Consider the following 22,586-nt stretch of genomic DNA (forward strand, 5'->3'; position numbering starts at 1 on the left):
GAACTTTCAAATTTAATTAAGTTGATTCTTATAGCATCAAATTAAATGTCAATTCTAGTTATAAGACAAAAGATCCAATTAATCTCCAAATAATCTCACCTCAATGCAAACCTCAACTTTATTGACAAAAATGGAAATCCATACATCCCAATTCAGTCCTAGTTACAATACAATGCACTCAAACTGAGTTTATATTACTCAGCGATGGGCACCGCCAACTAAAAAGTCAGTTGAGCTAACTATAAAGCGCTATACCGATATTTAGAAGATAATGATAAAGTGCTATAATATTAACTTGAATTCAAAGTTATCATTCAAGTTTAATTCAAAGTAGCTCTTGAAGGAAGCGACAATTTCATTTCAACATTAACATTTACATGTTCCATAATGTTGTTAGATAATGTATTTATGCCTATATCTTTTTCTCTGCTGTTCATGTTTTATTTTGTTCCTGGGTGTTTCTTATTTTCTATAAAGTTATTGGGGGAAAAAAGGGAGCAGAAATGTAAAACCAGGACTCAGAACTGCTGCAGAGTTTTTACCCATTTCAAAATGAGGGGATGCATTCAAACACCTAACTACTTGAAGTAGTTGATAACCAAATGTCGAACTTCATTCAACTGAAAGATTACTAAACAATCAAGTAAATCAGCACTTTAGAATTTATCTTAAAAAGATAATTTAGTAAAAGTACACTGAACATTTTCAAAGTTAGTGAAAGCTCTAAAAATAAATTGCCATAATGGATAAGTGGATATGTGCCCACCGCTAATACTCCTCTTTGATAAAACTTTATCAGTCTACAGAAACCCAGACATCTGCATCAAGTTGATCAAGCTGACTGAGCAAAAACGCAATGCACTGTAAAAGGGACTTTGAGGTTAAACAGCTGTTGCATGTTCTAAACCAGACAATATATTTGATTGTCTACAATACCGTTGATATGATCAAAGAGCTCTTTTTTTAGCCAGGCATGAAAATTACACATGAAGCGAACTTGACATGAAAGAAAAGCAGGAAAACCAGTGAACATGTCTTGTTACAAAGCCCCCTGAAAGATTTCTTTTTCCACAGTTCAATGAACAGCCCTTTCGGTTGGTTTAACTAAGTTGATATGGCCCTCTGGAAGCAAAAACATGCTCACCCTGGGTTTAAAGTTTCACCAGGTTCGACTCTTGAAATAACATTGAAGTGTTGCATTGAGAAAGCTGGAGCACAGAGGAAGCAAAAGAACTCAGGTTCTCCAGGCTTGATTAGATCACACAGGAGGAGACGGGGCAAAAACCCGGTCAACTGAAACTGCTGCGCTCTGCTGGAGCCCCTGGTGACGCTCACCCCAATGCAGAAAAACAGAGTCAAAGAACTCTTTTTTTCAGAATGAAAGAGAAAATATTGTCTTAAGAATACAGATGGTGGGTCCAGAATAGCAGTTTCTAATCTATAGCAGTGACTGACTCCGCCTGCTTTAAGCGGCTGATGGGCAGCTACTGGAGCCCAAACCGGCAGTGTAAGCACGGTTGATGACACAAGCTCCTCTACAAACAGATGAGGTAGCACAAAGGGTAAAGAGACGAAAAGACAACAAAGTCAGCTGCAGCTCAGCGGGCAGCGGCTGAAACAGGAGCATTGATGGCAGGACTGTGGACACGACCAGTTTGCTCCATCTAAGTCAGCACCAAAGAGAGAGCTTGCTGAGCAGGCATCAAGAAAAACAGAGCACACAAACAGGATGGGCTGGGTGTGTTGATCAGTGAGCAGCAACTGCTCTAACAAAATAACAATACTGTCGCCTCAGATTCCTGCAATGCTGTTGCAGATCTTGAACTGAAGGAGCAAAGAGGCTTTACATGCCCTGCAACTTAAAGGGTTCATCACAGAAAAGTCAGTAGAACTACATACACTCCTCATTGTCTCCTCTCTGTTTCAATCTGAGCAATGCTATGCTAATGTCTCTCCAAACAGGCCTTTATAGGATGTGTCAGACACTCAGGAAAATAGAGGGCAAGAGAGACAAAGACAAACAAGCACAACTGCATTCACACTCAGACATGCTGACACTACTGTGCACAGAGATAACAGCAGAAGAAGCTTGTGAGTGTGAGTTGGGTAAGCTGTAGAGCAATGAGTCATGGGGAATGAAGTGTGTTTGTGTGAAGGTTTAAAGTCGGATTTAAGAGAGGACAGGAGAGACTATTGAACAAACTGGAAAAATCTATCTATAAATCAATGAGACTTTGTTTATGGAACTCTTTGTATTTATCTTAGGTTAAATAAAGATTAAATAAGTTTTATAGAGCTACAAAAATGAAAGAAATGTGAACAGACATGGACCCAGTACAAATAACCTTGACATATGTTTTTCAAAACCGATTAAATTGTAGTCACACTGAAAATAATACTTAAGTTTGTTCAACTTGATACCAGAGAAAGTGCTTGAGGACAGAAAAATGCAGTGTTATCCTTCCTGGACCTGTAAAATGGAAATTACAATATTCCCTTGATTAAAAGAGAGAAAAAAATCTGAAGATGTCCACATACTGTATCAAATTTAAAATAAATCCCAATAAATCAATAATATCTTTTTAAGCATATCAAACCAAAACCATCAATAAATAAGCAAAAAATACAGCGATCTCAGCATGTTATCAGACATTTTCAGGTATAAAATTGTGCATCAGCCTTGGGGTGTTTTAAGATGGTCATGCATCAGTTTTTGGCTTTAAAATGATTACATTATATTCTACACTTTACTCATGTATTGTTAAGCTACACCAATCTATAATATCTACAAGAAGAAAGTCACTTAGAAATATTTTGATTTTGATCTGTCAGAGTCAACTGGCCCCAAATAAATTGGGAAAGAGAGTAGCAAAGTTTTCAGACAATAATTTACAACTGAATCAAATTGCACAAGACATTACAATTTTTATGATAATCATAGATGTGGAAATTAAGGAAATTAGTAAGATTAATTTCCATACTTTCCCTATGGAAGACAGGGAGATTGTCTTTATAATTTCTATCTCACTTGATAGAAATGATAAAAATTCTTTGAAATGATGTTTGTTGGAAACTGGTAAGATTCCAATAAAATCTGCAGTGAAAGGAATCCCAGTTCATTCTGAGGAAAGTAACATTAAGGCCAGAGAGGGCGCTGCTGAGCAGCAGTAAACTCCACACACCCTCAGGTTTCAAATGTAGGGGGTTGGGTGGAGATGTGCAGGGTGGACTGACCCTTGGCCTCCCCAAAGGCAACAACTCTTTTGCGAAGACGGCTTGTGTGTGCATGTGTGTATATGCGTGTACGCATGCGTGTGTCACTCTGACATATCTCTCTGCACTGCAGCCTAATCAAGGGGAAAGAGGAAGAGGGAAGAACGACAAGTGTGAGTCAAGTCGTCACGCAACGGCTGGCGATACACTCTGGGATAGCTCTCACCGGCCCTGGAGCGCAGCCTTTTATAGCAGCAAGCTGAGATCTGACACACTCTCAAAACGCACAAAACGAAAGGATGACAGCACTTCAACAGAATTTTGACCAACAGAGTAGCAGCACATATTGCAGTCGAATCCATCACCTCGACGTTTGTTTTTATTAGTACCAGTATTGTCACAGTTGGTGATAGTAATTAGTTTTAAATTACAGATGTGACTGAACTCAGCAAATCTTCACTTCTCCAAAGGTATTCATTTATTTTAATTTTCCGACACAGACCCATCTGCCTCAATTACTTTTACAACCATTTGTAATCCCCAATGGGATGAGTGTGTTACCTCCCTATCTCGTAGCAGTGTCTCAGTGATGATCAAAAGCTTCCTGTATGGGCATGCATCTGCGTGTGTGTGTCTGTGTCACTCAGGGAGAAGTGTGGACAAAACAAATGGTGAAACCAACACCAAACCTTCTTGTGCCAGTTAATTATTTGCAGTGCTCCAGATGCTGTCGCAGGCTGAACACCGCTGCTTCAGACTTCGCTGAGGGCGCTGGCTTTGTGAACGCTCGCTGGCCCTTTAAACAATATTACAACTAAAGGCAAGGATCGGGGCAACACTGATACAGCAGACAGAGCCTGATGGCAATTATTTAGATGTCCGCTCGCTAATTATAATCGAGCATGACAGGTGCCCAAAACGATTTCTGAGCAAACTGCCTGTGAGCTTCTGCATGTGGCTGTCTGCTTTTGGATACAGATAAAGATAGCCCATCCCATGTCTAGTCAAACAATCATCGTTTTCTGTTTCTGTCAGGCTCTGCTACCTTCTCTGATGACCCTACAGTTAGTGAGACGGTCTTACAACGGGTGTTACACCATTTGCCTGATGCTAAATATTATAGAGCCAGAAGGTATGGAAATCGAGAAGACAGTGATTGATATTAAGTGTTCCATATTTTGTCATATTTTAACCACCAACTATAGATTTTTTTTTCTCATTTTCTGTGATAGACCAGCAGAAGTTGTGAATAATTGAAAGGTGGCAATTAAAGGATAAAACTAAGAATCTGCCTGATGTATTCACCACCTTGAGTCACTGAGTTTTGTTCCAGTTATACCCAAGTACCTGTTGGTGCATCTCCACTAGTTTTGCACATTTAGACAATGGGTATTTTGCAAATTTTCGTTTTGCAACAATTTTTACTGAGCATTTTTAACAACAATAACAAAAGCTTAAAAAGTAGTGTCAAAGTCAGTCTATTTAATTACTTCCAATGGTTCAACAAATCTAAATCAAATCATGGTTCGTTAGCAGGCTTATGCAGAACTAAAACATAGAGAGTGGGAAGGTTGGCACATTTGAATCAGCTGTAGTGGAGCAGCAACACATCTGAAACTGGTTGGAAATCAGTGATTCATCATGTCCTGAGATCAGTGAATGAGAAGTGCCGGCTCCCCACTTTTTTGCTGCTTAGCTCTCACTCTCAGTGGCTCTGTCCTGCTCAGGGCAGAGCGTTTTTTTAATTAGTAACATGGTAGCCTTGTAGCCAATAATATGTGTGAATATGGAATCATACAATTATGTAAAAACAGAGAGGGGGACAGACAACTGGCAGGTGGAGAACCTTCAGTCCGTAGACAGCAGTGCGGAGGAGACTGTACTGAGGAAATTGTTTGGTTACTAACTATGGTTCTGTTTGGCAGATTTGTTTGCAGTGTTTTGTTCATTTGTTTTTACTGGCAAATTTAACTAAACAAAGTGTTTTATATGCCCACAAGTTTAATTTTGGGCCACGCTTCCACTTGAATTGTGGATTTCTGCAGATTCGTTTTCATGGCCCTCTTGCCTCACCTGTCGGTTTAGGTGGTTTGCAACTGTGCCAAAATGGAAGACTCTTTTTCCTGAAAGTAGCCTTGCATAATTCTGAAGATAAAATTTATTTTTAAACAAGAGTTGCATAAGATGATCAAATATTCATAACCATTTTGATTATATCAAACCACAGACTCTGCTCAGGTGCGAAAGGAACCCTTGGGTGTTCCTGAGCCAGTCATGAGATATAATCAGTGTGAACCTGGTCCACCGTGAGGCCTTCTCCATCTAGAAAATATCCAAATGACTTTGTCCTAAACAGAATCCCAAAATGCCCAATTAGGCTTATTTGGATGCAGAGAATCGGTGAGTAAATTCAGGGTTTTTCAATCTGCCCTTAGTATCCTAAAGTTAAGCTCTGGTGGATAAGTTTTAATTTTTTTTAAATGGTTTATTTAATTTAATTTCACTCAGTGGGGGGAGATAAAGAAAGCAAAGCATTAAATTTGCAGTTGAAAATTGGGGTTAAATTACCATTTGCTTTGAAATCTCCCCAAGTCAAAATACTTTTAAAGCTGTTTGAAATGTTTTTTTCTTTACATTCTTTGAGGTCTAAAACAACCCCACAGCCATTTTGCTATTTCGAACAGCTTTTAATTTCTACAAAGATATGCTTAATATTTTTATTTTAAGATTGGGGAGAAATTTTAAATGACAATGAATTAATCACAATAGGAAATAGAATTTAGGTTTGACCATTTTTTTCTTTTTGGTAACACTTCAGTGACAGATCAATTCTTTTGTCAAATGGTTCTACATAAAAAAAAACAAGTTTTTATTGGTGCAACTTAACTCTAATGCTCAATCCACAGAAGTATTTTCCTTTCAAACAGTATTTTCAATATTTGAAATAAAATAAACAGACTTATTAGCAATCCAACACCAACAAAGATGAAAAAGTAAATGTAAATGTCCCTACTCTTTGTAACAAGAACAGAATAAAACTGAAATTGTAATTTTCACAGCTGCAAATTTTGATTCAACTCCAATGTGTCTACAAGATCTCGAGACACTACCAGGGGCAGTAGCTAATTTTCAACTACAACTATGCCACATATCTTCCTCAGGCTAATGACTAGGGTGTTAGCCTCGTCATTAGCCTGAGATTTGCCAAAGATAAAGTGGAAAATCTTCATCTGGGTTTCTTAAGTTAACTTTTGTTCATATGCATTCGATAAGAGGACTGGAAAAATATCATGTACAAAATGTTGTGCTAATTTCAAGCATCCTGAACTTGAAAGCCATGTGTGGTAGAAACACAGCGCATTAAGATTACGAGATGAAATAATAACAAATGATAGCCTCAACACAGACCAATGAACCCTTAAACATCACAAGAACTAAAGTTGCTTGAGTAGGAATCAAACTGTTCTTTGTAGGGGAGATAAAAATACTCCTGTGCCTTATATGTGATGTGTTTGCTTGTTCGTTTTTCTTTTGTTTGTGTTTTTTGGATTCATTAGTATCTGTGAATGTGCTTATCAATTGGTCATGAGCATTGCTATGTTCTAAGTGAAGGTGATGTAATCCTAAGTCTTAGAACTTTCTATTGAAAAAGGTTTATTTCTGCCACATTAGCACTGTTTAATATGCATAAATACTCTGCTACAAGGAAACTTTAAGCCTTCCATTTTAAGGCAAAATGAAATCCAGATTCCTCCCTTGGGGCTGAGCAGGTGGAAGACTCATCAGATTGTAGATAGTATATCTAATCACTAAACTCAAGGCAGTTGCAGATGAATAATGAATATCAATTGAATCCTCTTTACTTCAATGTACATGGGTGAGTGGGAGACGGAGTCAAATACATTGATGGGACAGGGTGACTGTGCAATGTTTATACATAGTTAAGACAGAGCTGCATTACAGTCTGCCACTTTGGCTGCTTCACCTCTTTGCCGCTTTACTGTGTGCCTGGTGTGCAAATGTGTGTACACACATCTCTGTGTCTCGGAGTGAGGCATATTGACATCCTTTTCTGTGACCCTCTGACTCCTGACAACTCCAATCAGCAGGATGAGTGGGAGGCAAAGGGAGGCGGTGTAAGACTGTAGAAAACTGCTATGATGAGGGTGTGTGTCTCCATGAGTGGACTTATGTGTATGAGTGGAAAGAGATGGAGATATCTGCATGCTAATTGGTGCTTTCTTAGGGAAGAAAAGTTGACATAAGGAGACAAGAACGCTTACTTTTTATGTATGCGGCCATTGTCCTATTGCAGTTGTGGTATTCCAAGCAATACAATCCCTAATTGCATGGTTAAATATCAGATATTACATTAGGATACTGACGTACTACAATATACAACTCATTAGCTGGAATATATGGGACTAACAGCCTCTATCTTCAGTAAACATTCTTTAAATTGCCATGTTGCAACCAAATGAATGCCTGTTCGTGTAACATCATGCAACATGTCACCTCTGATTATGTTGCCAATTATCTATTAGCACTATCGTATGCACTGGGTTTTGTGAGAGTCACGTGCAAAGCAGTGTGACCAAATCATTTTCCATCATCAAGGTCCAGATTTAGATTGGTTCATCAGCTCCTGCTTGATGCCAGGCGCTGGTGTAAATGAGAGACAGAGAAGTCGTTACACTTTTGCTTGATCAAAATCCCTCGTTTTTTCTTCAGCTCTCAAGAGAAGAGCAAAACCCGCCTTTGAATGTGTAGATGCAAGTGGGATTTCCAACACACAACACAAAACGAAAAGAGGAAGAAAAAGAAGCTGTGGCCATCATTCCCTCTCAGAAAGCTAGACCACCTGGAAATGAAGGCTACGTGTTTGAAGACATGGCTGCATAGGTGTAAAGTAATTAAACTGTTGTATTAAATCTCATAGTAGTTAATCTTAGAAGGAAGCTATATCACAGAACTGTATTTATGTTTTAGTCCCCTTTGCGGTCTGTGGTACAAGTAGGATATGGTTTCAAAAGACTTCCTGTTTGAAACCATTGTCAGCTTGCAGATTTTTAAATATCTCTGACCTTTGTGTGTGCTCTTGTAAAAACTGCAAGTAGAAGACCCTTCGAACGATTTCCACCAACAAAGGAGGTCATTTGTGGAAACTAAGGTCATTTTTCCAATGCACCCTATTAGTTGGGCTTAAAGGTATGGTGTTAATTAAGTTTTTTGTTTATGGCTGGAGTTAGAAATAATATACTAGTTAGGGCACCAGCAACCTTGCAAGGACAAGCAAGAAAAGGCAATGGATGGATGTGCAAAAAAAAAAAAAATGTAGTCGTTTTGCTTTCCTTGCAGCTGCAGACTGTATTGTTTAATCCTTGGCTCATGTCAGTCAGCAAAAATTAACACGTAGCATTTAAAATTGCAGCATGAAAAGAGAAAAAAAAACCTATATATGTAGCACATGTTTAAAAGTCTAATGACCAGCCTAACAATTGAAAAAGTGCATCTTAGAGTCTGAAAAAAAAAGGTTTATATTCAATTTTCTAATTACTTATTTTCCAGGTTCGACCTTGCACTCAGGTTTGAACATAATGAATTTATTTAAAGTAGTAAAAGAAACTTACCAGTAACATTATAAACTAGGGCATTAATATTGATGCTACAATTTTTCAAATATATGTCCAAACAGGCAACACAGAATGCTGAGGTGCAAAGAAAAAACACTTCATGTCATCTTTAAAGTTAGTGCTAGACTAGTTTAGCCTGAGGAGACTCACTGGAACAGAGCACTAGTCAATCTTGAATACAAGTTTAATGCAGAGCAGCGATTTATGGTCATACAAACTGACTAATTATCTTTTTGAAGTTTTGAAAATATGAAGTTCATCTAACTGAAAGAGGTGTCTTGTTTAATAAAATATGCTTTCCGGAATAAATTGGTGATAGTATGTAAAGTAAAAAAACAAGTACTTTATAGAGCATCGTGAAAAATACGCGCAATGGAAACAAAAAACACTCGAAATTGACAGTTTTTGCCTGGGGTGTCTCACTTCAAATAAAACCCTTCACGCTGTTTTATGTCCTCATATTTCTCATACAAGGTACAGCTAAAAGAAAAAAAAAAACATAGGACCTAGCAAGTTTGCTGAGCACACAAAAGTCAGGCAGCCAATCTGAGTAAAGACTGAAAGGGCAAAAGAAGGGTGAAAGTGATTGATGCCTAATCTGGGGCTCCGTTTCATAAGGCAGTAACTGCACTTTCATTTCTGTGAGAAGTGCGTTAGCCTCAGAGAGCCCTGTAAAATCCAAGAGATGATAAAGTAGATGTATGCTGTACTTGCTGTCCACTCTCTCTCTCTCTCTCTGCAGGTAGACCTGCTTCGAATTTCAATGACTGGAATAAAACTGTGCTCCATTCCAGAGGTTGAGTACACTGTACGTCTCTTGACATATATGCCAATAATAGCCACTGTTTACAACTAAACATGAATTTTATTTATTTCTGCCAGCGGTCAGAGGCTTCCACACAATCTTTCAAAGGTATATAAAGGTGTCACATTAGAAATTCCCTGGTCTATTATTACCTCTGCTGTAATGAAACATCCCACACAGGAAGTGCCAAAGAGCATAGCTTGGGAAGAGGCCTAAAGCCCCATGTTACATCAATTACACCTTAGTAATTGCACCGTTGTGTTATTTAATACATGAAGTAGAATCTAACATTTTTACTATTTTGATTTGACAACAAATCTTAAAATGTACATTACATGCATGGTTTTCAACTAATCCTTCAAATCCACAAACTCAAAGTAAGGTGAACAAAATCCATTCAAAGCAGCATGAATGTCAGATTTTAGTTATGTTACTGGAAAGAAATCAATGGATTTTCAAAATAAAAAAAACTTCCTGTTTGATTTTTTTAAACAAATTTCACAGTTTCTGGCACATTTAGCAAAATAGATTCATTTCTGCTCGTGGGGGACATATTAAACCCACTTTTTCAAAAATTATACACATTGCCTCATTTAATGGTTAATACACTAAATATATTAATACACACTGGAAATCATCTTAACTTATGGTGGTTCAGCCAACAAGTGCCAAGGAAAATGAATAGCATATCTGGATTAATTGTTTTGCAAACGTCACTTCTTCAGACAATAATCATACATGTGATTTGAGACTTTTAATTTTGCCCATTTAAGACTTTTAATTGCCAGTTATAGACCTTAGACTTCATTTGGACTTCAGCTGAAAGACTTGGTCTTTGTCTGGACTTAATTCCAAAAACCCAAGACTTGGCTTGAACCCACCCTTGACTTTGAGTTGCACTTGAAGTCAACTGCAATGCCCTCTGAATATGAGTGAAGCCACTGCTATATTATGAAGACAACAATGAGGAATATCTATTGCAAAAAAATATATATATATTTAAAATTATTTTTCAGTTCTAAAACGCCACAACAGATTGCTGGTGTTTGTTTTTCCTCTGCTACACCATCGACACCAAGCCGCAATCATTTCCCACTCAATATATTTGTAGAATCATATTTTAAAATATAATACCAGTGTGTGTCAGCATCCCCATGGCACAAGTGCAAACAGCCATGGCAGGATGTGAAAATAATAAAGCAGCTCTGCGTATTGGAGAACACCGAGCCCCTCCACACTCTCAGCTCTCTGAGAGACAACAGCAGAAACAACACAGATACGATTGACTTGCCTAATCCAATTACATTAAGAAACCGTTGTTCATTTAAGAAGTACATTAAGCTGCAATTTGAGGAATATTTTCTGATTAGCAGACAGCAACAAACAGACTAATTGTTGTGCCTGGTGATTTGAGCTGCATAATATTATCCATGCACTGTCAATCACGCTCGACTCCTGGATGCAGGAGGGGGGCACTGACGCTGTCAATCGACAAACACCAACATACAAATCAGATGGAAACACATCTTTCCAAGTACACTGTGCCCAGAATGTCCATATCAGTGTATGGAGCCTGCTTGCATTTGTTTATGCACAGTTGTATTTAACAGTCTTGACATTTACCGAAATTGATTTTTTTCACAGCCATGCATTTGTTTGTACATACGACGATGACTCTGTAATCCCATTTTAATTAGAAAGATGTAGCAAGCATGCTAAGCTCACACGCTCTATATTCCCTGCAGCGATGCCACGCTGGCGAGGAATCAATCACCAAGGCGCTGGTTGCCAGGGCAACAAAAAGGGGGCTTCTTCACTACTGTCTAAGTGGTAAATGATTGCCAGTGCAACTCATCGGCGGATGTGAAGAGGTTTTATCTCTCCGTCTGCCTCCTCCCCTCGTCGCCATATCCTGAGAGTTAATTAAAAGCAGATGACATGAAATACATTTAAATCGGAGCAGGGAATGAAACATACAGCACAAATTGAATTGCAATGCCGGGAGGGGAGGAGGGACCGGGGTTGGGCGAATAGGTGTGAGGGGAGTGGGGACTTAGCGGGGGAGGCAACAGTAGTGAAAAATGAACATGCGGTGTGAGAGCGGTGTGAAATGAAGATAAACATGCAGGTGCCTGAAGAGACTGGTGAACGCCGGAAAAGAAGGGAGTTGTGGAAGGGATCTGGCAGGTAAAACATTACACATCTGAAATTTTAACTCAAAACTCTCATTAGCCAAACTCTTGACCCAGGAACTGACTCTTGTTTCACCTTCAACACTCTGGAGGTTTTCCTTCAGACTCAAGTGAGACTGCAGTAATGGGGAGGGAACAGTCAGAGAAAGGTTGATGGGTTATTTTAAACCTAAAATGGTAACTCCATGTACAATTCAAACCTGCTATTTACATACTCTATATAAAAAGACATAACCTTTGCTTCTCACTGTCAGACAATAAATCAGACTAAGGGTTTTACTGTTTATAGGTCAGCTAGGATTACTAAAATACCAGAATAATGGGGGAGATGGATTTTCTAGATAATGTCGCTACTTTCCACAAACTTAGACATTTATAAACAATAATAGGCAGTTCCTGAGCTGTTGGAACCTGCTACTGCTAACATTAGCAAGTTAAACTGATGTAAACATTGTTATTTTCTAACTTGAAGAAAATGCTCAAACTCAGTAATTACCCACATATCTTAACTTGCAGTTATTGTTTCCATTTGTCAACTGAGACTAGTTAAAATCTGTAGTTATGAACATGTAGAAAAAAACTTTTTTATTGTCACATAAGGATGAGATAGCAGTATAAAGTAACGTACAGAAATAAAATACTTCGAACAATACACCATTTTCCCATGTCTACCGATATGCAGAAAGAAAGAAATCTATCATCTTCATTCTGATAATTAGCAAGCAGACTATTTATGACCACTCATATTTCACATTTTAATGAAAGAGCTACAAGATGGTTTTTTTCATAAAACCCATACATGATAAAATGTCATGATGGTTAAAAACAACCTGATGCATCATTTATGCTAATAACAGGTATAATGCTATAAAAAATAAAGCTAATGGGAATCGGCATATAATAATTAGGCATTTACATGACAATTGGTAGTTTGGATTGGTCATTAAATAAATTTCCACCCCGCTGACAACTCTACAATAACCAAAATCTGATCAATTCTGCATAAATAGTTTTAAGTTCCAAATAATAATTTAAACGCAATTTATTGTCATCTTAATAAAACCAGGTGAAACATAACTCAGAAAGTGTTTTGACATATTTTGATTAAGGACAACATGAAGACATTTAATTGAACTGAATAAAAATATATAATTTCTTCCTTATTTAAACCTTTTTTTATATTTAGACTTGAGAAATCCACACTGTTTTTTTTTACTAAATAATTAGTCATGAATCTAATTTTTACTTTGAGAAATTTTACATTTTTCCAAAGTAGCCAAAGAATACCAAAAAAATATCACTCTTTACCACTCAAACCTTTTAAGCCTTCTTGAAAGAAAAATGTTTCAGTGTTGCAATCCGAGCCTAAAGAGCTTCACAGAAAGGTTATACATCCAGATTGTTAGCATTGAGATCAACAATTATAATCAAGAGGCAATCAGTTGTCTATACAGAGAGCCATTATATGAAGTGTAATCCCCTGAATAAGCTTGATTTTTGGATTACACTAGTTGCAAGACATTTCTGTCAAACCTTTTAAGGCTAAAACTAAACACAGCCAAAAGTTGAAGTCTCTGTTGTCTACAAAGCAGCCTTTCCAACTACATGTATTGAGCCAGATCAAAACTCTCCACAAGCGTCTTTGTAATGCTCAGCACACATTGCATTGGCCCATGAATCAAATGGCAAGCACTCCAGCAAGCTCAGGTTTGTCCATCTGGCAGCAGACATTGCCTCCTTATCCATCGGGATCATTCCTTCCTCCTCTTCTGCCTCCCACTACTGTCTTTCCAATTAAAAGTTACACATCAGCCTCAAGTCTGAGCCAGACTTCCAGATGGTTGGAATGACATAGCAAGCTTTTCTCCTCTTGCGTTGTCAGTGGAGAAATCCCTTACCTGTGTCTTTTTAATTTTTTTTTTTTTTCAAAACTGCTGTGCAGCTTGGCGGTTGGGGATGCTTTAGGAATTGAGACGAGGCCTTCTTCTCAGCTAAATTTCCAAACTTTGCTCCGTACCTTTCAGAAACAAAACCAAAAGGAATCATGAAATTCTGCAAGTTTCAAAATGTTCATAATAGTGTAATGCTATCTTCTTAGTTCAATATTTAATTTTGCTTTATCTCTGTTGAAAAGACTGCATCGCACCCCTTCCCCATGATCTTTTTTTTTTTTGTAGAATGATAAAAATGTAAATTATTTTTCTACCTTTTTTCAAGTTTCCAAATTAAACTCCAAAATACTTTCATAAATAACTGGCTTGGATATTAAGCATTTTAAATGTACTTATATTAAGTACATTTTCATTTTCTATTTAGCTTCAAGGGTTATTTGAAGTTTTCAGTGACAAAAGATTATAAAGAGAAGTGTCATCAAACTTTCTTGAGGTAAATCAGTGTTTTAGCTCTTCTAAAGCATTTTACACAGAAAAATTTGCTATGGAAAACTGACCATTACTGTAAAAGTTACGACATTCCAATGTGAGAGACAAGAATAATTAAAATGCTGGCAATCACCTGTCTCCATGGTTTGCTTTACTTTGGCTCTTTCGTTCTTCGGAAGTGTTGTTCCAGTTAAGTCTGATGGGCATATCTAATGAGAAGCTGTCTTGCCGATGGGCCAGTTTTGCAAAGCAAAATGAGGCTTTATAATTGTTTCTTCCAAGGATTTCTTGAACTGGTCCACAGTCACTAATGCCAGAATATGGTCAAGATGGATATTACTGTTGTTGAATAAATAAAAGTGGGGCTGTGTGACTAGCTGAGAAAAATGAATAGCCCATAACTTCTTTCCCAACAGCTCAACGGGAATTTTAATCTTGAAATCAACGTAACCAGTTTCTACCAGTCACATTAACTTTTAGCAGATATTACAATAAGGCCCTCACCATAACAGAGTAAGATTGCTCCAGTCTTCAGAGCCATAAGAGCTATACAAACCAGGAGTCAAATCTGGACAATGTTATATGCAATGCAACTGTGCTGCCAAGGTCCAATGTTAAATTACTTAGACCACTGCTGGCCTGGAATGAGTGTGACCGGGATGCGGCCCAGGAATGAAATCTCCATCTCCACTATTTTGTGAATTTGCCGATAATCAATCCACGTCAGTGCATACAGGTCATATGAAATTAATAATAATAATTAAAAAAAACAACTTCTGCTTAATTTTTCTTCCAAAAAAGATGACACCAGGGAAGGTTTTGTGAATATTTACAATGGTCAGAAAACTCTCACACTGCATCAGTGCTTTCTTCATTTCTTCATGAATCCCAGAAGACCTCTCCAAGAGACACCATTCAAAGTCTCACAGTTGTGGTTTAGTTTTATTTTGGTAGTAAGGCCAACTAGTTGGATATGAAGTTGAGATTTCTATGCAATATTTGTTTATAATTTTAGATCCTAAGCTGATCACCAGTCCATCAGAGGACCAACAGAGAAACAGGAAACAATGCAAAGAAATGCAACTGCACCTAAAGTCACTTTAGAATCACCAATTAAGGTAATAAATGTTTTTGGACTATACCAGAAAATCAGGGTGAATTATTCCTTACACTACCTTTATCATTGCCTGAAACAGCTAATTTCGCAAAAAGTTATTTTTGTATAGGCTGATGTATTTGTTATTTACATAATTTGAGTGATTCTAGTGGATACTGAAACATGACACATGACAATCCTCTTCTTAACCACAACCACTGTAAATTCTTAAAGATACAACAATCAACAGTAACATAACTGACACAAACAAAACAGTCAATTTGGCATTCCAAATTGTTGTCTTTTTCTGGCTCGAGGCAAACTATAATACATCTGCCATTTGACTCCTGAAGGTCAACCTTGACTAGTGCACATTCAATGAACAAACAATTGACAAAATCTGAGGTTCAACACGAGTCCACAGGTCAGTTTTGCCCTTAAGCCTCTGTTGGGGTTAATCTGGCAGTGGCAGTTCTTGTAAATACCACATCATCATCAGTGACTGGAACTGCATTGGTGGCAGTGGAAGAGTTTTACCCCAACCTTTACCGTTGAGTCCCTGTGGCCAAAAGTTAATTTCAGTGCTGAGAGCAAAGATTCTTTTTGCTCCAATACTTATTTCAGGGTTTAATAGGACTACATTTATATGCATTTCTTCATCAAAATCAAAAGTGCAGTGAAAAATCTACAAATTCCAACATTCAAGACATGGGTTAGTTACTGCTAAAGTATCAGGTTTCCGAAAGTTAACATGGACCAATGACAATCAAGCAATGACGGTAGAAAGTTTGTGCTTAATAATTACAGCACTCTGGTGACAGTGTCAAGGCAATTGACATTTAATAAAATTGCATTTGTTATGCTATTTACTCATTTAAACAAAAAATATATATCTCTGGGCAAACTTATGCCCCAGTGAGTTCTTGCTGGACAGGCTGCTAATGAACAAAAACAAAAACATATTTATTGGCACAAATATCTATCAATCTGAACAGAAAATTTAAATATTAGTATATTTTTTATGTTGTTAGGGTGTACTGCTGTTTGCAAATTCCAAAGATTTGATTAACCGTGCAGGAAAGCTAGAGGCAACACATCCCAAAACTCTGCAAAACTTCAGTCATTCTGTCAACATGCCAGCCTAAGTAGACTAAATGTGAAGGACATAGCATCTAGGAAATAAGCAAGAAATTGCCCGACACACCTCATTTCTTCAATTTAAAGAAAACCAGTAAAATGAATTAGCGTTGGGCGCCTTTGTGTGTACACTGTAGGTCGGCATCTCTGGCAGCCTCTCTTTCTCTTTCAGTCTCTGAATCAGCAGGTCCCTTCGGTAAACAAGGCAGAATGATTGTTGGATTTGCATATTCCTGAATAAATTATATTGCATTTGTGCGATAAGCACCACACTCCTGTTTAGTATCTTTTCCACCTCCTTTTTATTGCCTCCAATTTCTCTCTTCCTCTCTCCCTTTCTCTGTGTACACCTTTCACGCACACTGCCATGAATTAACCCTGAAAACGAGGGACCACGAAGAGCAACATGCTGCTCAAAATTCATGCTTTCTGCAATCGGAAGGAAACATGTCATTGGCTCCCAGTGGGGTGAATACCTCCAAATACATGGATGGTTAATCAGGCTTGAAATGATGCAAACACAAGTCCAAGAACAAGGATGCTGACCACTCTCAGTGGTGAGGACATGAGGTATCTACCTTTAACCGAGAGGAGGTGGAGATTAAAGACGTCATAGGTTCAGAGACACAACAAAAAAGGCAAGATAAGAGGAAGAGGAAAGTGTGACCCATTGAGTTTATTCAGTCTCAGACAGGTTCATGAACATGTGTGCATATTTCTGTGCCCAGTGGAGCTGGGGGGTGAGATTCTTGACAAGAATATATCCACAGACTGTAACCCATTTTTAATCAAGGGATCACTGTGCTCAGAAAGCCTGAAAATAAATTCCCAATGTTAAAACCACGTGAAGGACCTCAACCCTTACCACACCATCAACTCATCTGACTGCTTTTTTTTTGTTGTTCTCTCCCCAACTTTCCCTCTGTTTCTTGGGAGATTTGGGCTGGTGGTATTTTGGCTGTGAAAAGGAAACCGTCGGACGGCGGGGCATGAATATTCCAAATGACTAATGTTGCACATGCTTATTTTTGACATATCTGGTTTCCTCGGGGAAATAAAACACTTCTAATACAGGGGGACCATCTGTTATCTGTTGCTGGTGTTTCAGAGCAGGCAGATTCACCACACGCACACACGCCCAAAAATACACACAGGCTTACAGACACATATGTAGCACCACAAGCAGACAGATCGACACATTTCCACTCAGCAGGGAGGCATACGTACACATCGAGCAGCACGTACCGACGGTACCATCCGCTGGGAGCTTGCACAACAGGCAGGATCTAAACTCTTATACAAACTGAACACTCCTTTTTTTTTTTTTATCCAGAATGTTTGTCAAAAATGCTGTAAATCTTGGGCTATAGGTGACAGGGAAAGCACTCACTTTTTATGTTCACCATAAATACCTGGCTCTGTCTTCTGGCAGCAGATGGAGCAGGATAATGTGCTGGTAGTGTGAAAGGGAGAATAAACTGGCTGTATGAAAACAAAACATGATACACAGGAAACAGCTCTCTGCTTCACATCTATATCAGGAGAACCTTTCTTTTGATTTATTTCAAACTGAGGCTGCAGGAAAATGTGCAGTTTCCATGAATTGACACCTTGTTTTATTCACCAAGCTTCCAGGTATAAAAAAAAATACTCCTGTTTGTGTGATTAAATATTTTTGACAGCTAAATCCAAAGGAGAGCTTAGAACAATATGCTTGAATATTTTTCAACAATGAGTAATCTCTTAAATATACGTTTACACCACTTTCCAGGTGAAATATCTTAAACGACATGGCAAGACTGAGCATACTTGAAAATTCATGGATCAAATTGCCCATAAGCACATGACCATTCTTCAAACCTGCTTTGGCCATACCTACTAGATAAACTTGTAAAGCTCTTAAAGTTTATTGTATTATTCCTCTAAAGACAGTGTAAAATGGAGTGATGTCATATCTCATCAAAGAGACTCTTCCATCCAAACATGTGTATTGTATTTTTTATTTTTTTTGTAAAGTACTGCAGCTACCAAATGTTTTTTCCCCCAAGAATTCCCTTCTTGCTTTGCCAGAAAAGCTGGGTCCCAACTTGAATCTGCAATCATTCATGATTGGATGCAAAATAGAAAACTCAGCTAATTGTAATTTCTTTATTGCCAGTGTAGTTCTTCCTTCTTTTTTAAAGATGAGCCATCTTTACCATTGATGCATCTGTTTCGAAATGATATGTTACTGTTTTTATTGTAAGAATAACATGGGTTCTGCAATGTACATATTCTACAGATTCCATATACACATCTGGAAAAGGCAGGCTGTAAAACCAGTAATGGGAGGACTAAAAACAAATCTCATAACCATTTATCTCGTATTTTCTATACGAGAAAAACCTTGTCACAGTACCTCCAGTCTCTGGCTCCTCCCTTTGAGAGGAGCAACACACCTACAAATGCAGCCAATTCCCCCAGGTCGGACGAGACTGCATTAGCAGGGTTTTTACCTCAAAACTATAAGGTAATCCAAATTCAATACGCACCTCATGAAACTTTAATTAGAATGGGTGTGCCAAATGTTTTTTACGAATGCATAATTTACAAGGTCTACGCACTTTGGGTTACACTTCTCTAATCTCAAAGTTTTCACTGTTTATGCAATAACAAAATATTTTGTTAAAACTGTGGAAAGGTCAAACTCATGGAGATTTTGTAATAAAAAAGTTGTAGCTGTTTAAGGTTAAAACACCAACATGGTTGTATATTTCACTGAAAAAAAGGTCTTCTGTGTTTCCATCACCTCGCTCTCTGATCGGCTACAGGTTACATTCAGGCTGTGTTCTTAGGGAACGCCAGACACATTGCGATATCAGGCTAAGACAACCCAAGATGTTGAATATCCTCTATTTTAGCTTGGCGCATTCCCAACACACTTGTGTGTGGAAAAGATCACTCAACACAGCACACTCTGCAGAAATATCCATTAAGATTATCTTTATCACCAACCAAATAATTTGAACATTCTTGCAATTGTTGGAAAGAAAATCAGAACAAAAATTTTGAAGGCACTGGTTTTTTGTTTTGCTGATGAATGATGAATACTGACATTACCTGAGGCATGTACGCCTATTGGTTTGAGTTCTTTGCAAACATTTACATGAGTCATCAACAAACTCTCGAAGTAATTTTGATAGAATAGCCAATCCTGGGAAGGTTCACCACAGTTTCATGTTTGCGCATAATGGCTCTCGTCGTGGTTCACTGTATCGCTTTCCACACATGTACATGTCAATGATTCTTCAGTTTACATGCCAACTGGGCATGTCGTGTGACATGAACTAAAAGTCCGGGCTGATCAAAGTAAATTCATGATTTAAGCAAAATAGCATTTTGTATATAAGATAAATTTCTTTGAAAAATTACATGCAACCAAATAACGACAACGGAACAGTTCATAGCACTAAAAACTGTACACAACAGAACTTAAAGTTGAACAAAATTTGCCTGTTTCCTTAACATTTCATTCCACATAAAAGTGGTATAGTTACACCGATATGATGCACTTTAAAAATGAGTACCTGTCCTTTACAACTCTGAATAAAAAGCATAGAAAAATGCATATAATTAATGTTACAAGACTTTTTGAAAAGAATGCTCACCTTGTGTGGTAAATGAATTTATGATCAATTGCTACATCTTAACCAAAGGATGAGTTGCAGTTGCATGATTGTTATCAACTGTAATAACAGACAGAACTGTATTTGTAATAGCAGGAAAAAGCTATGGCATTTTACTGTAAGAGGATCTTTGATAAAAATAAAGAAAGACATTCTACAGTAGGGATCAAAGAAGGCATGTGCGTGTGCGTGTGTGCGAAGACAGTGGTGAGGTTTAATAACTTACCTCTGTCAGCTGCCTTTAAGTGAGGATCTTCACTCATGAGGCCACCTGGGGCACTGTGGGCGTCTTTGATCTGTGAGCACAATGGAGGCAGAGAGGGTGAGAAAGCAGGGTCAAAGATCTGTACACTTAGCAGACCTTGGATATCACCTGTGTTATTGCATAAAATGACATGGAAACCAGCACATCTTGTGTTTGTGTGTGTGTGTGAGAGAGAGAGACGATAAGAGATTTTTATTTTTTTTATTTTCAAAGATCCTTTCAGCTCAAGTCCACGACTCTAATATGCACCTCCCAGCAGACGCTGACGACACTTGATGTTTCGAAGTACAAGGCATCTCTCGCTGTGCTCCAGGAGCCTCTCTCAGGAGCCTTTCAAAAGACAGTTTAATGATGAAAGACAACATGCTTGGATGCTTGTGTTCTGTTTTTAGGTCACAGGGGAAATCCAGGCAAAGCCAAAACAATTTCAGCTCTTTAATTTCTCTTTAAAAGACGCCACAATTTATTTTAAAAGTCACACTCTGATTCAGTGGCTCGCGGAAGTTGTTAGCACCAATAATCACCTCCTGGAGTAAATATTGACTACTAAGCTGCAGCTTAGCAGTGAAGGATACACTTGATGAAAAGAACGATGTTTATCTGTAGCCAGTATTTTTTCTCCCTTAGATTATAAAATGTTTATTTTTCTTCATGCGTCCTCCTTTTTGATGCTCGTAGGAACAAAAGAGAAAAAAAGGCTTTCTATAGGAGACTAGCGGTGAGGACATCTCAACATGAAAAGAGTCCTACATATGGGAAAGAGGAAATGTGGGTTTGATTTGATAAGCTGTCACATGCTGCATGCTGTCGTCTTCTCCTCTTTGGAAAAACAAGGCTGTAAACTCAACTGCGCAAGTGAGAGGTGTCACCAAATGCAATGTGACTCACTGCTTCTGAAGGGAACAAAAAACCTGCTTAAGATCACTCTGACTTTTCATGTGGTGTTTGCAGTTTGGATTCTCTTTCTGACAGGCTGGACTGAAGGCAGAGGTAAATGCCAAAGCAAAGGAGCATCAGTTCTGACATGCATTCAAAAGCAATTGGGTGAAATGATTCTTCTGCTTTAAATTAAATGATTTCATGGTCATTTTGTGGAAACAAGAATACAGTATCTTCCAAAGATGCTCAAATTCATATGACTTTTTTCTATGTTGTTGAATTAAAATAAAAAAAAAATAAAAAATTCAGTCTGTTTCATGCCCCGTGTCATTGTAGTCAGTCCACCCAAATGTCCCATATTAAATCCAGGAACACTTTGTTGAAGTCAGAAGCCTTCAAAATGATTCACGCTACATTCAATCATTCACATGCTGCACATTTGTCCTTGAAAAATCGATAAACATTATACTGTTACTTTTGAGATCTTTCAGTTGGTGGATTATGAGGGAAAAATACAATCTATACTTCATTTACTTTTTAAATGTTTTCAGTTCAAAAATGCATTCACTCAGAAAACTTGTGTTACATCCAGTAAACACGTTTTAGCAGAAGAAGAAATGGGTTTAAAAATGTACCAAACCACATCGTTACAGTTAAAAAACCTTGGCTTTTAAACATTTTGATCAGAATTTGCCAAGCTAGGAGCTACAAGGAAGACATTTGACTTATGTTTCCACTGCATGCATTATAAAGTGTAGTCACAAACAGCAAATTTAAAGATGTCAAAAACACTTAACAAGTAAGGACTCAAGGGATTGGTAAGGACATGCGTCATATTTATAGAAAAATGCACATACAGTCCATTTTTTTTAATACATGCATACATACATTAGCATTCTATATCGCCAACCTGAGGCTAGAAGCCTAAATAACCTGTTACCAGGATGTGTCGTGTCGACGGATACATTAGCTGACCTCTCAATGGCCCTGGACGTATACAGAACATGAACAGAGGCGATGTCAGTCCTGATGATCCTCTCTGCAGACCTAATTGTTTGTTGCAGTTTGGAGCTGTCCTGATTTGTGGATGAGTCAAACCACAGGACAGATTGTATGATGGCAAGTGTAGAAGCTAAACAGTTGTTTAATCAACAGGATTTGCATCAGTATTCACACCTGCACAAAAGGTCTGAAACCATGAACTCTGGATGTAAACTGGACCAAATGTGTCAGGTGTGAACATGCTAAATTTCTGCAGGATGCAGGTTCTACTGAAGTCTCCATTGTCTTTAGCAGATTCAGCCTCAAGTGATTCTGACT

The 22,586-nt window shown here is 38.0% G+C and overlaps 1 protein-coding gene across 1 annotated transcript in view; it reads right to left on the reverse strand.

Moving 5' to 3' along the window:
• LOC129373336 (glucosidase 2 subunit beta-like) overlaps positions 1 to 22,586 on the reverse strand; it is a 137,762-nt gene that overhangs the window by 55,871 nt on the left and 59,305 nt on the right. Inside the window, exon 10 of the mRNA XM_055051229.1 lies at positions 20,349 to 20,418. Coding sequence (XP_054907204.1) covers positions 20,349 to 20,418 — 70 coding nt within the window. The remainder of the gene's footprint in view (positions 1 to 20,348; positions 20,419 to 22,586) is intronic.

The sequence above is a fragment of the Poeciliopsis prolifica genome, unplaced genomic scaffold (genome assembly GCF_027474105.1).
Source record: "Poeciliopsis prolifica strain line A6 unplaced genomic scaffold, Auburn_PproV2 SCAFFOLD032, whole genome shotgun sequence".
NCBI classification, from domain to species: domain Eukaryota; kingdom Metazoa; phylum Chordata; class Actinopteri; order Cyprinodontiformes; family Poeciliidae; genus Poeciliopsis; species Poeciliopsis prolifica.